The sequence below is a fragment of the Mirounga angustirostris genome, unplaced genomic scaffold, assembly GCF_029215605.1.
Source record: "Mirounga angustirostris isolate CCGP_5_RB_7025 unplaced genomic scaffold, mMirAng1.0.hap1 SCAF_9, whole genome shotgun sequence".
Taxonomy (NCBI): Eukaryota; Metazoa; Chordata; class Mammalia; order Carnivora; family Phocidae; genus Mirounga; species Mirounga angustirostris.
This window is the reverse complement of record NW_026991717.1, coordinates 108,222,413-108,236,912: the sequence shown is the minus strand read 5'-3', so window position 1 is coordinate 108,236,912 and position 14,500 is coordinate 108,222,413. Positions and strand designations below refer to the sequence as shown.

Below are 14,500 nucleotides of genomic sequence, written 5' to 3'. Positions count from 1 at the left end.
GTCTCAGGGTCGTGAGACGCAATGGGTTCCACACTCAGTGCAGAGTCTGCTTGGGATTCTCTCTCCCTCTTCCTCTGCCCCTCTCCCCACCCCCCACTCAAGCGTGCTCTCTCTCTCTCTCAAATAAATAAATGAACCTCTTGCTTCCTCAGCCTTCCCACCACTTCCCCCACGCACAGGAGTCACACAAACATCAACTACTTATTTCCCCAAACACTTACTGCATTCCCAAGGTGTTCACTCTTGCTGTCCCTTCTACCTGGATTTTTTCCCCACTAAGCACCATCAGAACTCACTCCCACATTGATTGATTGATTCATTCTGCAAACATTTATTAATAACCTGCTGTGCTAATAGCTGATAGAGCCATAAAAAGCTTCTGGAATGGAGAAGGGGCATGCACACCACAGAGTAGAGTACAGCACTTAGACACAAATTAGATGTGCACACATGGGAACAGTGGGGCTTTTTAAATACATGGGCTCAAAAATTTAAGAGGCAGAATAACATATAACATCAATTTACCCAATTTAAAAATACATGAACACATAAATATTAATATGTATTTTGCAAGACAAAACAAAACAAAAAGATACACCTTAAGCACATCACAATAGTGGGCTAAGGAGAAAGGGAAATGGAAGGAGGGCATGGGTATAGAAAGAAAGAAACACAAATTAAAGTGAATAAAAGTTAGATTAGGGCCTTGTCCAGACCCATGTGCCATGAACAGAAAAGTAAGTTTAACACAAGCCTGTACATCTGAGGGTCAATCAGATAAATATAAAAAAAAAAACACCCAGAGGTCTTGCCTGAATCCCTTAGTGGGGGAAGCAAAGTACATGGTTACAGTTAACTGTGGTCAGCAATATAACAGAGCCAGACAGAGAGGGCCCAGGGAAGACCCTGGAAGAACACTGATTACACAATGATGCCTGGAATTCTTTTTTTTTTAATTTTTAATTATTTTTTGTCTTTCAAATTTTTATTTAAATTCCACTTTGTTAATATTCAGTGTAATATCAGCTTCAGGTGTAGATTTCAGTGATTCATCACTTAACATACAACACCCAGTGCTCATCACAACAAGTGCCCTCCTTAATCCCCATCACCCATCTAACCCATCCCCCCGCCCACCTCCCCTCCAGCAACCCTGTTTGTTCTCTATTGGTAAGAGTCTCTTTCCAGGTCTGTTTCTCTCTCTTCTCTGCATCCCCCCCCCGCCCCCCCACCCATGTTCACCTATTTTGTTTCCTAAATTCCTGAGGCAAGGGAAACAAAAGGAAAAATGAACTAATGGGACTTAAGGTAAAAAGCTTCTGTACAGCAAAGGAAACAATCAACAAAACTAAGAGGTAACCTTCGGAATGTGAGAAGATATTTGCAAATGACATATCTGATAAAGGGTTAGTATCCAAAATATATAAAGAATTTATCAAACAACACCACAAAAAAACAATAATCCAGTTAAAAAAATGGGCAGAAGACATGAATAGACATTTTTCTGAAGAAGACATCAAGATGGTTAACAGACACATGAAAAGATGCTCAACATCAGGGAAATACAAATCAAGACTACAATGAGATATCACTTCACACCACTCAGAGAGGAAAAAAATAAAATGAAACCAGAGAGGGAGATAAACCATAAGAGACTCTTACTCATAGGAAACAAACTGGGGGTTGCTGGACTGGAGGGGGGTGGGGGGATGGGGTAACTGGGTGATGGACATTAAAAGGGGCACGTGATGTGATGAGCACTGGGTGTTATATGCAACTGATGAATCACTAATCTCTACTTCTGAAACCAATAATACATTATATGTTAATTGAATTTAAATAAAAATTTTTTAAAAGAGTGTAGTTTTTGATCTGAACTCACACAGCTCTATTATGGTTTTTACGGCATTCTCATTCCAAAGACACCCACCCCCATGAAGATCAAGCACAAATTAAAAGGTGTTTCACTCAAATGACTTCCTCAAATGAAAGTATGAGTTTTAAAAAAAAGAAAAAGAAAGTATGAGTTTTAAATCTGTATTTCTCTTTCCATTATAGTTCTACTAGATGAATTACCACTATTCTTAAAGTTAAATTGATTTTAAATAGAGGAAAGAAAAAGCAAAATTACATTTTTAAAAGAATGGGGTTATCTGATTCATCACTAATTGACTGAAAAACATTTATTGAGTGCCACCATATGCAAGGAAAATATCAAAAAGAAACATATGAGCAAATACCCAAGTATAAAGATATTAAATGAGGAAAAAGCTAGCTCCTTTAAGGAGGTCAAATGGAACTATTCATAAACTAGAAGCATTAAATATAGTTTTCATATTGTTTTACTCTTTTTTTTAGGTTTATTGAGGTATAACTGACAAAACTGTAAGATATTTAAAGTGTAGATCATGGTGATTTGATACACATATACTCTGTGGAAGGATTCCCACTATCTAGTTAATTAACACATCCAATCACTTCACATCTTTTTTTTTTTTTTTTTGGTGAGAACATTTAAATTCAACTCTCTTAGCAAATTTTAATGCTTTAATGCAGTGTTAATCAAGAATAGCCATCATGTGACCTTACTCAACTTACAGCTAGAAGTTTGTACCCTTTTACCAACTTCTATTCCCTACCCCCCAGCCCTGACAACCAGTTTTCTACTCGCTATTTCTAGAAGTTTGACTTTTTTTTTAAAGATTCCACATGTAAGGAATATCATGTAGTACTTTGTTTTGCTTTAGTTGCTTGCAAGTTTATCTTCTCAAACAACATATGGCAAAAGGCAACTCTACAATTTTAAATCATTAAGTATATGCAATTAAGCCTCCAGCTGGAAAAGAATGAAAAAAATATTTTTATTATGAATTTTTTTTAAACATTTTTTTTTATTTGACAGAGAGAGAGAGCACAAGTAGAAGGAACAGCAGAAGGAGAGGGAGAAGCAGGCCTCCCACTTAGCAGGGAGCCTGATGTGGGGCTCAATCCCAGGACCCTGGGAACATGACCCGAGCCGAAGGCAGATGTTTAACCAACTGACCACCCAGGCACCCCATTATGAATTTTTAATATGTTTTTTCATTATAACCAAGTTATTTGTGCATTTGCCAAAATAAAAGAAGTCAGAAAGTTGATACATGACTGAGTTAAAGAGAGTCTAAGAACAATAGCTCTAATTCAACTGATGATCTTTTCACAACTGAAAGAAAGCTGCATACATTTTGGATGGAACGGAACTTGTGCTTTCTGCCTGGGAGCTGTACCCTTTGTAAAGGTCAGAAGGGGAAAGATACAAGATGATATTTACCTTTTATTTCTCTTCTTTCTCACTTACCATAGCAAAAAACTGGCTCCATACTTTCTTAGTTTTGGAAATTACTTTTGTAATTTTGGATGAAAATTTGTATCTGGTCTGCCCTGATCTTGTCAGGTCAAAATAACAGAATATTGCTATTTTGCATAGCTGGCTTAAAATGAAACCATTTACTGTGATGCTCTGAGGTAACTGTGTGCTCAAACAACTGAATCAGAAATTGCCTGGATGGTATTGACTTTTACACACCTGATGACTTTAAAATTAATGTCTCCTTTGCCACACCAAGACAACAAGCTGTATTATATCCAACTAAGGAATGGATTTTCAAGCTATGATCAATTTGTGGCACTTACTCTTGCAAAATAGTTTTTTTTAATGGATTTTCTCATTATTGTGGGTACTTTTGCCAAATCATATTCAGTAAAATTAGGCCAGGTCTTTGTGTCCTGGAACATCGTGAACTCTACAGACAGTATCTTCTTCCTCTCCTTCCATTTTGTTGAGCACTTGTAACTGAAAGCTCCTGCCCTTTGCAAGGGTCAGTTTCAAAGCTGTGATAAGAACATGAGCTGGGGATGCAATGAGCCCTGACACTTGATGGGAAGGTTTCTGGAGCTATGCCAGTTCTCCCAAATTAGGTACTCAGAGAGGGTGACTCTTTTAAGCTACCAGACTATTTAACACCCTTCATAACTGATGTGAAACATCTATTCTGAGAACAGGCTAGCACTCCTGACAGCCAAGAGGCTTGAGCAGGGATCGACAAATTTTTCCAGGGCCAAAGAGTATTTTTGACTTGTAGACCATAAAATCTCTGTTGCAACTCTGTAAATTCACCAAAAATCATTTAACTTATCCATTTAAAATGAATGAATTGTATGGTGTGTAAATTATACATCAATAAAGATATTTTTAAAAAAAAGAATGAAGGCGGGGCGCCTGGGTGGCTCAGTAGGTTAAGCATCCAACTCTTGATTTTGGCTCAGGTCATGACCTCAGGATCATGAGATCAAGACCCACATCCAGCTCCACATTCAGCAAGGAGTCTGCTTGAGATTCTTTCTCTCCATCTCCCTCTGCCCCTCTCCCTGCATGTGCTCTCTCTCTCTCTCTCTCTCTCTAAAATAAGTAAATAAACCTTAAAAAAAAAGAATATAGGCAAAATAAAGACATTCAGAAACCAAAGAAAATTAAGAGAATTTTTTCCGCCAGACCTGCATTACAAGATAAGTTAAAAAAAAGTTTTTTCAGGCTGAAGGGAAATGAGTTCAGATGGAAACTCAAACCTCTAGAAAGGAATGAAGACCACTGGAAATGATAAATATCTAGATAAATATAAGAGACTTTTTTTCTCTTAATTTCTTTAAAATGTATGGCTATTTTTAGCAAAAATTTATAACATGGTCTTGGGGACTTTAAAACATATGTTTGTGGCATATATATGTATTTATATATAAAGAAACTATAGCATAAAGAATGACAAATAAATGAAACTATTGCAAGATTTCTACATAAAAATTACGATAACTTAAAAGTTGTATAAGTAGACTGTAAAAAAATTTTTTTTAAGATTTTATTTAGGGGCGCCTGGGTGGCTCAGTCAGTTAAGTGTCTGCCTTCGGCTCAGGTCATGATCCCAGGGTCCTGGGATCGAGCCCCACGTCGGGCTCCCTGCTCAGTGGGAAGCCTGCTTCTCCCTCTCCCGCTCCCCCTGCTTGTGTTCCCTCTCTCACTGTGTCTCTCTCTGTCAAATAAATAAATAAAATCTTTAAAAAAAAATAAAAAAAAAAGATTTTATTTATTTATTTAAGAGAGATAGAGGGGGCAGAGAGGGAGAGAGAGAAGCAGACTCCCTGCTCTGCAGGGAGTCCGATGTGGGGCTCGACCCCAGGACCCTGAGATCATGACCTGAGCTGAGACCGACTGAGCCATTCAGGCGCCCTGCAGACTGTAATAATTTTTAAATGTATACTGTAATCTCACTAGAAATCCAATAGAAAGCAGTAGAGCAAAAAGCCAATAGATAAATTAAAATGAAATTCTAAAAATATTAACATAATCGAAAGCACGGCAGGAAAAGAATAGAGATACAAAAAACAGAGGGAATAAACAGAAAAAAAGAGTAAAATGGTATACCTAAATTGAACCATATTTTTTTTTTTAAAGATTGTATTTATTTATTCATGAGAGACAGAGAGAGAGAGGCAGAGGGAGAAGCAGGCTCCCAAGGAGCAGGGAGCCCGATGTGGGACTCGATCCCAGGACCCTGGGATCATGACCTGAGCTGAAGGCAGACGCTTAACTATCTGAGCCACCCAGGTGCCCTAAATTGAACCATATTAATATTCCATTGAATATTAACTGACTAAGCTCTCCAACTAAAAGGTAGAGATCATCATAATGGATAAGAAAGCAAGATCCAACATATGCCGCCCATAAGAGATGCACTTTAAATATAAAGACTCAAATGAAAGTAAACAAAGGAAAAAGATGTATCACACAGTCAGCATAAGACTGGAATGATCATATTGATATCAGATTAAGTAGACATCAAAAAAACCAGTATTACGAGAAATAAACAAGAATATTTCATAGTAATAAAAGTGTCATTCATCAGTGTCATGATAACAATCATGTGTGCACAACTAATAACAAAGTTTTAAAATACATGAAGCAAAATCCGACAGCATCGAAGGAACGATTCTATAGATTTTAATAGCCCTCTCTCGGCAACTGATAAAACTAAGCAAAATGTCAATCAAGACATAGATAATCTGACACCAGCAACCATCTTTATCTTAACTGATATCTGTTGAATGCTATATCAAGGGCACCTGGGTGGCTCAGTAGGTTGGGCATCTAGCTGCCTTCAGCTTAGGTCATGATCCTGTGATCCCGGCGACCTGGGATAGAGCCCCACTCAGGCTCCCTGCTCGGCAGGGGAGTCTGCTTCTCCCTCTCCCTCTGCCGCTCTCCCTGCTCATTCCCTTTCATTCTCTCTCAAATAAATAAATAAAAATCTTAAAAAAAGAAAGAAAGAAAGAAATAATGCTGTATCAAATAACTACAGAATACACATTCTTTTCAAGGGCAAATGGTATGTACATCAACATGCACTACATCCAGGGCGCCTGGGTGGCTCAGTTGGTTAAGCGTCTGCCTTTGGCTCAGGTCATGATCCCAGGGTCCTGGGATCGAGCCCCACGTTGGGCTCTGCTCAGCAGGGAGCCTCCTTCTCCTTCTCCCTGCTCCTGCTCTCTCTCACTATCTCTGTCTCTCTCCAATAAATAAATAAAATCTTAAAAAAAAAAAAAACATGCACTACATCGTGGGTCATAACACAAATCTCAATAAACTGCAAACAACTGAAATCATATAGATATATTCAGACACACATACACATTCATCTTCACACATTCTCTCTAGGCTTGTCCCTAACCCCCTTCAAGCATCTATTAATAGTGACACATGACCCTGGTCCATCATAGAGATGAGGCTGCAGGTCAGTCAGAATATGGATAATCTACTGTGGCAAACCAATCACTGATGGCAAATATAAAAACTTTGGATAAGCAGTTTCTCTAAGTAGAATGCTGTAAATTCCTATTAAATATCAATCACTACCCAAATGATGCCACGGAGAAAATAAAAGAACACTCTCCCAAATTTCTAATGTAGCATCTACTCTTTTACAGAATTCCTCATGGAAGTCTAAAGTAATCATCCAACAAACAAAGCTGCCTCGTGAAAATGTTCTTTCAATCAATATAACACAGTAACCTGGTAGGTGAGGCCATCCCAGGCTTCTCTCAACTGTAACTGATCTTGATTCAGCTCATCCAGATTCCTTTTTATTGGCAGGATGTCCAAAAAGGGCTTTTTTTCTTCATTGAATGACTCCAAAAAGGACAGCAGACTCTACAATCAGAAAAATATTTTCAAGACAGAAATTTCAGATCAGTTTCTGAAATGTAATCCGCTATGTAAAGGTCTATAGGTGTAGGTTACATTTAATTTTTACTTAGATAAAGGTAAAATTCCCTGACTTCCGGATCCTCTCACTGCTCTGGTATCTTTCATCAGTGCACCCTGATCATCTGAGTGCCATCACAGTAACAACAGGTCACAGCTTGTGTCTCGGGTCAGTACTGTTGGATTTCTACTGGAAGAGAGTGCCCAGGTCACCCAGCTCGACAGGACAACTCATGATGCCGCATGGAAAATGTGAGTTTGTTTGTCCTCCCCAAATATGGATTCATGACAAAATAAGAATGAGTATAAGTAAGAACTATATGGTAGCAGCGATCCCATGTAAACGTGTGATTAACTGCACCTGAACCAGTTCTTCCCAAGTCATTTTATATAGACCTTAGAAAATACTTCATCCCTGCCCTCAAAAATTTAATAAATAAAGCTTTCCTTGGTTTGGATTTGTGTGAAATATCAGTGTTGAAGAGTCATCAATTCCATAAATATTATTTCAAACATTATTCATAAAAACTGACAGCATTTTCAGTTATATTTTATGAGTTGGGACACCTGGCTGGCTCAGCTGGGACAGCACGCAACTCTTGATCTTGGGGTCATGAGTTCGAGCCCCATGTTTGGAGTAGTTTACTTTTAAAAATAAATAAATAAATAATTTTTTTTTTAAAGATTAAGTTTTACAAGCAAACCGGGGGATAATTATTGTAATTCTTTCTGATCATTAATAACTTCATAAGGCCGTTTTAGAAACCTGAATCTGTGGTCCATTACTAAATCAAGGACGTATGTGCGAGCAAAGCACTTCCAGTGGACGCTTAGCATCTTGTCAGTAAAAAACATCAGGCCAACGGCACCTGGGTGGCTCAGTCGGTTAAGCATCTGCCTTCAGCTCAGGTCATAATCCCCAGGCTCTGGGATCAAGCCCCAAGTTGGGCTCCACAGTCAGTGGGGAGTCTGCTTGTCCCGCTCCCTCTGCTTCTGCCCCTCCCCTTGCTTGTGCTAGCGCACTCTCTCTCTCAAATAAATAAATAAAATCTTTTAAAAAAACCCATATTGGGCCAGAACAGAGATGGAAGAAGCACAAAAGCTGATGCAGTTCAGATGAAAGTAAGATGAGACTGTCCCATCCCCTTTCTTCCCTGACGCCTCTAAACCAAAAAGGATGCTATTGCCAGCAAGTCGCACAATCCACCGCATGGTACGGTTGGGAAGGCTGGATTCGTCCAACTCCCTCAGACAGGGAAACAGAGCTTGGAGGTGTTAAGTGCTGTGCAGGCACATGAGAGGGTGTCTGCTTTATTCAGGACGGAGGACTAGTGTGGAGCAGAGTTGCAGAGAAAGTGGGTTCTGAGAAACGGGGCTGAAGAGCCCCCACCTTGGCTCCTGTTAAGTCTCTTTCAAGACAGTACAAGAAGCAACTGCCTAACCTGGAGAAGCCCCAGGACATAAAGAGAGCTAGGGCTTCAAAGCCAGACTTCACTCAAATCCCAGCTCTACCTCTCAGTAGCTACGTGACCTCAGACAAGTCGCTTCGTGCCTCTAAGTCTTGTCTTCATCTGTAAGGCTAGAATAGCAATACCATTCTCCATAAGATGCTATGACAGGTAAAATGCTGGCTGGCAAGGCGCCTGGTACAAAGCAAATGTTCAAACGCGGGGACAATAACACATGTCAATTTTCCTCGAAGGACACCTTGATTGGGGCCCTATCTTGTTATAATTCGGGGTTGGCTTCATTTCTGATTTCCTGATCTTTTTTTCATTCAATATTCTTTCTGCTCTAGACTGGGGACTGGAAAACTCTGGCTGTAACTGGCGAGATAGTAAATGTCCTAGGTTTGAGGGCTGTATGGTGGCTATTGCCACTACTTAACTCTGGCCCAAGCAGCCATGAACAATACTTTAGTGGGCATGGCTCTCTTCCAGTAACACCCGATGCACAAAACTGATGATGGGGTCCACAGACCAGTTTGCCACGCCCCGTTCTAAAAGCTTACTATTCAAAGTACCCGGAGGACCAGGCATCAGCACCACCCGGCAGCTTGCTGGACATGCAGAGTCTCAGGCCCCACCCAGAACTACTGAATTAGAATCTGCACTTTAACGAGACTGCCCAGGTAATTCACACGCACATCAGAAATGTGAGAAGCACTGTCCTAGAACTCAAGGCTAAAACCTGGCATTTGTTTAGCGTTTAAATAATTACCCTGAAAGATGTTTTTTCCAAAAGCATCCTACTCTTCCCTAACAGTGAGTTACAAATAAATTGCTGTTTAAAGTCATACTTACTTCATACTTCTTAGAGTAGGTCTCGTTTTCTGAATCCTTTAGGACTTCCTGTAGTTTTTTCTCTTGTAGAGTTAACCAGACCACAGCATCTTTCATCGTTCCCTAAAATTCACACAAACACATGCACATTTAAAACTCTACCCTAAATAGACTTGGAGATTTTTTTTTAACAATAAAATTAACAACTTCAAACATCAGTGAAATAATGCAATCGTTACACACCAATGACTCATGGTGCCAAAAAGGAATTTTGCTTGTGCACATAACACCTTAAATTTTAAAATGGATTGAAACTAGCACCTGAACATAATGTGCTAAAGAGACAAGGCAAGCAAGCCCCTATTTTTTTTTTTTTTTGCTTATCCATTTCTATTATTCCTCAATTTTAGAGAACATTATTCTAAATTACTCATTTATATTAGGCATTTCAGAATACTGCTTTCTAATACCTCTAAATATGGGTTAATTCAAGAGCTATTCACACCCAAATACACTGACATCAAAAATATCTTGAGCATTTTAAAGACCCTGAAAATAACGCTACTAAACGTTTTGGTTCGGCTATCCTGTGGATGTGAGCAACAACTATTTTTTCTTAGATTCTTGCTTGCTTACATTTGAAAGCAAAATTTACTGCCAGAGGATAAAGCCAAAGATGTTACATCTTATTTCCATTCTCCTTTAACCTTCATTTACTCTTCTCTTTCTGTTAAACAGGAGTGTTTTCTATATATTTTTGCATCTGATTTCATGGACAGTTGAATTTTTCATTTTATTTTTTAATAAGAAAATTAATTAGAAAAGAGTAGCTCCCCAGCAGGTCAGAAATAAGTGAACTGAATTATACGCTTGCGTCCCAGCTTGAGTCTCTGTTCCAGAGTCAGCAACAGATCTGGCGTGGTGCCTCAAACGTAACAGTTGGAAAAACATAGGCCTAAATTTGGCACATAAAATGCGACAATATGACTGCATGTAAACATGTCTGAGGAAGTAGTTTAAATACATATTAAAATAATATTCAAAAACACTTTACTAAATTCACAGCACTCATTTATCTCCACAGCAGCAGAATATGTGTTTATTTGCATCTCACTGATTTTTATGAAATTTGCACCCACAATATTTTGTGTACCTGAGAGTCAAAGGAAAAAACTGAATAATGAAATTGCAATCTGATAGTGATTCAAGCGGACCACAACAAACAACGATGAAGAGTAGAACACACTGCTTCCATTTTTTATAGATTATACAATCCCAGTTACATGTAGTCAAAGAACAGGTAAAATGGAAATATGCTAAAATTAGATGGTGGTGATGATTGCACAACTATGTAAATATACCAAAAACCACTGAACTGTGAACTTTAAATGGTTTAATTTCATGGCATGTGAATTATATCTCAAAAAAAGCTGTTAAAATTAAAATAGACAAAAATTAGATAGCTCTAGGATTTTTCAAAAGCCTGCTAAACTTAATTTGTCTTACAGAGTGCCTATGTAAAAGTTATTTTAGATAATTCAGCAAAGTTTAATTAATTACCACTTTTAACTTAAAAATTTTGAAGAACAGGCAAAACTAATCTACAGTGAAAGCAGTTAGAATACCGGTTGCCCAGGGTGGGGGGTACAGACAGGAGAGAGGCACAGTGGAACATTCTGGGTAACAGAAATGTGTTACATCATGACTGGGGCATGGCTTACATGGGTGTATGCATTTGTCAAAACTCACAGAACTGCAGTTTGAAGCTCTATATGCAAATTGTACCTCAGTTTTGTTTTTTTTTTTTTAAGATTTTATTTATTTATTTGAGACAGAATGAGAGAGAGAGAGAGAGAGCATGAGAGGGGGAGGGTCAGAGGGAGAAGCAGACTCCCCGCTGAGCAGGGAGCCCGATGCGGGACTCGATCCCGGGACTCCAGGATCATGACCTGAGCTGAAGGCAGTCGCTTAACCGACTGAGCCACCCAGGAACTGAATTTTTTTTTTTTGAAAGATTTTACTTACTTATTTGAGAGAGAGAATGAGAGAGAGAGAGCACATGAGAGGGGGGAGGGTCAGAGGGAGAAGCAGGCTCCACGCCGAGCAGGGAGCCCGATGCAGGACTCGATCCCGGGACTCCAGGATCACGACCTGAGCCGAAGACAGTCGCTCAACCGACTGAGCCACCCAGGCGCCCTTGTACCTCAGTTTTAAAAATTAAGCCACTAGTAGGGTACAACAAAAATGCTCTTGAGTCATACTCATAAGGACATACCTGAGCTTTATCTCCAGTCTCCGCTGCATCCTTCGAATACTGCAGAAATTGCGCCACATAGGTCATGATTGACTTTTCGTCAGGATTCACAACGTCCACATCTGCAAGAGGTGCCACACTGTCAATCAGCTATAGATGCGATTTACTGTAACGACTACACAAGAACCGCCTCTGCCGTAAGACAGCCTTGAAATGAACCAAAGTAGTTAACCGGCCGCGCAATCTTTGGTCGGCGGCCCTTTCTCCAAGTCCGCGCGGTGGCTCAGAGCTTAGATCCACAGGCAAACAGAGCTGAGTGGAATCCTGCTGGTAGCACACGCACAGCCTCAGTTTCCACCTTACATGTTGTCCGTGTAAGGCCCTCAGTAGGGAGGGTGGAAAGGGGACAATACAGCCTTCCTCCTTCCAGAGACACGATACGGAAACTCCTCCAGGAGAGGAAAGTGTAGGAACACAGAGCAACTGGACTCCATTCCTGTCACACCGGTCCCAGCAAGTGTTCAGTGAAGCATTTCCAAAAGCATATGTTGGGGCGCCTGGGCGGCTCAGTCGGTTAAGCATCTACCTTCGGCTCAGGTCATGATCCCGGGGTCCTGGGATCGAGCCCCACATCGGGCTCCCTGCTCAATGGGGATCCTGCTTCTCTCTCTCCCTTCCCCTCTGCCTGTCACTCTCCCTGCTTATGTTCTCTCTCTTTCTGACAGACAAAAGCATACGTTGTATGGCAGACTTACTCAAGACATCCGCAAGATTTTATTTGTTCATTCGTGGAACAAATATATTTACTGAGAGCCTTCTGTGGGTCAATCCTTGTGGTGCATTAACGAAGTCCATGGTGAAATAAATTTGGAAAATGCTGAATTAAACAAAGTAAAAATATTATAAATTCCTTAAGTGCAGAACTTCTCCAGACTTATATTAAATTAGGTAGATCACAAAATCACAAAGAAGCGATCAATACACTACAGACAAAATGAACACATAATTTTGGGATGTCTTTTAGTATGTTGCCAAAACAACCAGGAAGATACTGAAAAGGAAATCTTCTGGGCGCCTGGGTGGCTCAGATGGTTAAGCATCTGCCTTCGGCTCAGGTCATGATCTCAGGGTCCTGGGATCGAGTCCCGCATCGGGCTCCCTGATCCTTGGGAGCCTGCTTCTCCCTCTGCCTCTCATGAATAAAAAAAAAAAAGAAAAGAAAAGGAAATCTTCTGTGTTTATTTATTAATTTAGTTAAAATAAATTCATCAAATATTTATAGAGAGTCAACAAATGCAGATCACAAGCAAGATAGGTAAGGCCGAGTTCTTGCCCTTAGGAGCTGTATGTTTCATCACTTTATTCATTCAACAAGGGGATGCTAGACACTTGAGTAGATGCTAGATACCTTAACACATTATCTGCCCCTCAAGGAGCTTACTGTTAGGAGAAAAACAAACAACAAACGAATATAACACATTATGCATGCTTTAGCAAATGTGTTTACTGGGCCCAATGACTGTTCTAAGTAGGCTGAGGAAGAACATGAATCTAATCTATATCCAAATAATAAAAGTCGAGACAGTAAACATACAAAAGGTATCAATAAAAAGGTAGGGGTGGAGTTTCAATAAAGGAAGCATCCCTAAGAACTGAGTTATTCTTTAACCGAAAAAAAAGTATAAGTAGAAAAGTAAAAGTATGGGACGCCTGGCTGGCTCAGTTGGCTATGCATCTGCCTTGGGCCCAGGTCACGATCCCAGGATCCTGGATTGAGTCCCGCATGGGGCTCCTTGCTCAGCAGGAAGCCTGGTTCTCCTTCTGCCTGCTCCTCCCTCTGCCTGCTCCCCCTGCTTGAGCTCTCTTTCTCTCTCTCTCTCTCACAAATAAAATCTTTTTTAAAAAAGTAAATCAAGAGATACATAAAATAATTAGACTGACTTAACTAGATGTTTCTTTTTAAAAACTTTGTTGTAGAGGCGCCTGGGTGGCTCAGTCATTAAGTGTCTGCCTTCGGCTCAGTTCATGATCCCAGGGTCCTGGGATCGAGCCCCACATCGGGCTCCCTGCTCAGCAGGAAGTCTGCTTCTCCCTCTCCCACTCCCCCTGCTTGTGTTCCCTCTCTCGCCATGTCTCATTCTGTCAAATAAATAAATAAAATCTTAAAAAAAATAAAAATGAAAACTTTATTGTATATACAGCTATGCATTGTGATTAAATGTTTTAATAAAATTGTCAAAAGATAATTATCTTATTCAAATATGACAAAAGAATTTGGTTTGCATAAATAATCATGATGTACTTAACATTTTAAGCTATTATTTAAGCCATTTAAAATGAATTATCGGCAATCATTTATACAGTGGAAATTTGCCTTTTTATACTGTCTATTACATTATTTGCCTAGTTATTTTCACATACTGAACCAGAGAAAATACTTTATACTAATAAAGATTTAGAGAATCACAGTAGGAGAAAAGTACTAAAAAAAAAAAAAAAAGAAAAGAAAAGAAAGAAACCCAGTAATCAGAAAAGGGGATAGAACAAAACATGAGGAAAAACAAAGAAAAGAAAAAAAGATAATGAAAAGCCAAAAAGGAAAGAGAAAAGACAAAGAAAGGAAGAAATGGGAAGGAAGGAAAAACAAGGAGAGGAAAGTTAACAAGAAGAATT

The 14,500-nt window shown here is 39.5% G+C and overlaps 1 protein-coding gene across 8 annotated transcripts in view; it reads right to left on the bottom strand.

The window, feature by feature from the left end:
* Positions 1-14,500, bottom strand: part of SYNE2 (spectrin repeat containing nuclear envelope protein 2) — a 326,900-nt gene that overhangs the window by 220,900 nt on the left and 91,500 nt on the right. For all 8 annotated transcript variants that reach the window (XM_045901009.3, XM_045901011.3, XM_064571157.1 and 5 more), the window contains exons 9-11: positions 11,849-11,949; positions 9,595-9,696; positions 7,100-7,237 (exon numbers count right to left, since the gene is read on the bottom strand). In XM_045901009.3, coding sequence (XP_045756965.2) covers positions 7,100-7,237; positions 9,595-9,696; positions 11,849-11,949 — 341 coding nt within the window. The remainder of the gene's footprint in view (positions 1-7,099; positions 7,238-9,594; positions 9,697-11,848; positions 11,950-14,500) is intronic.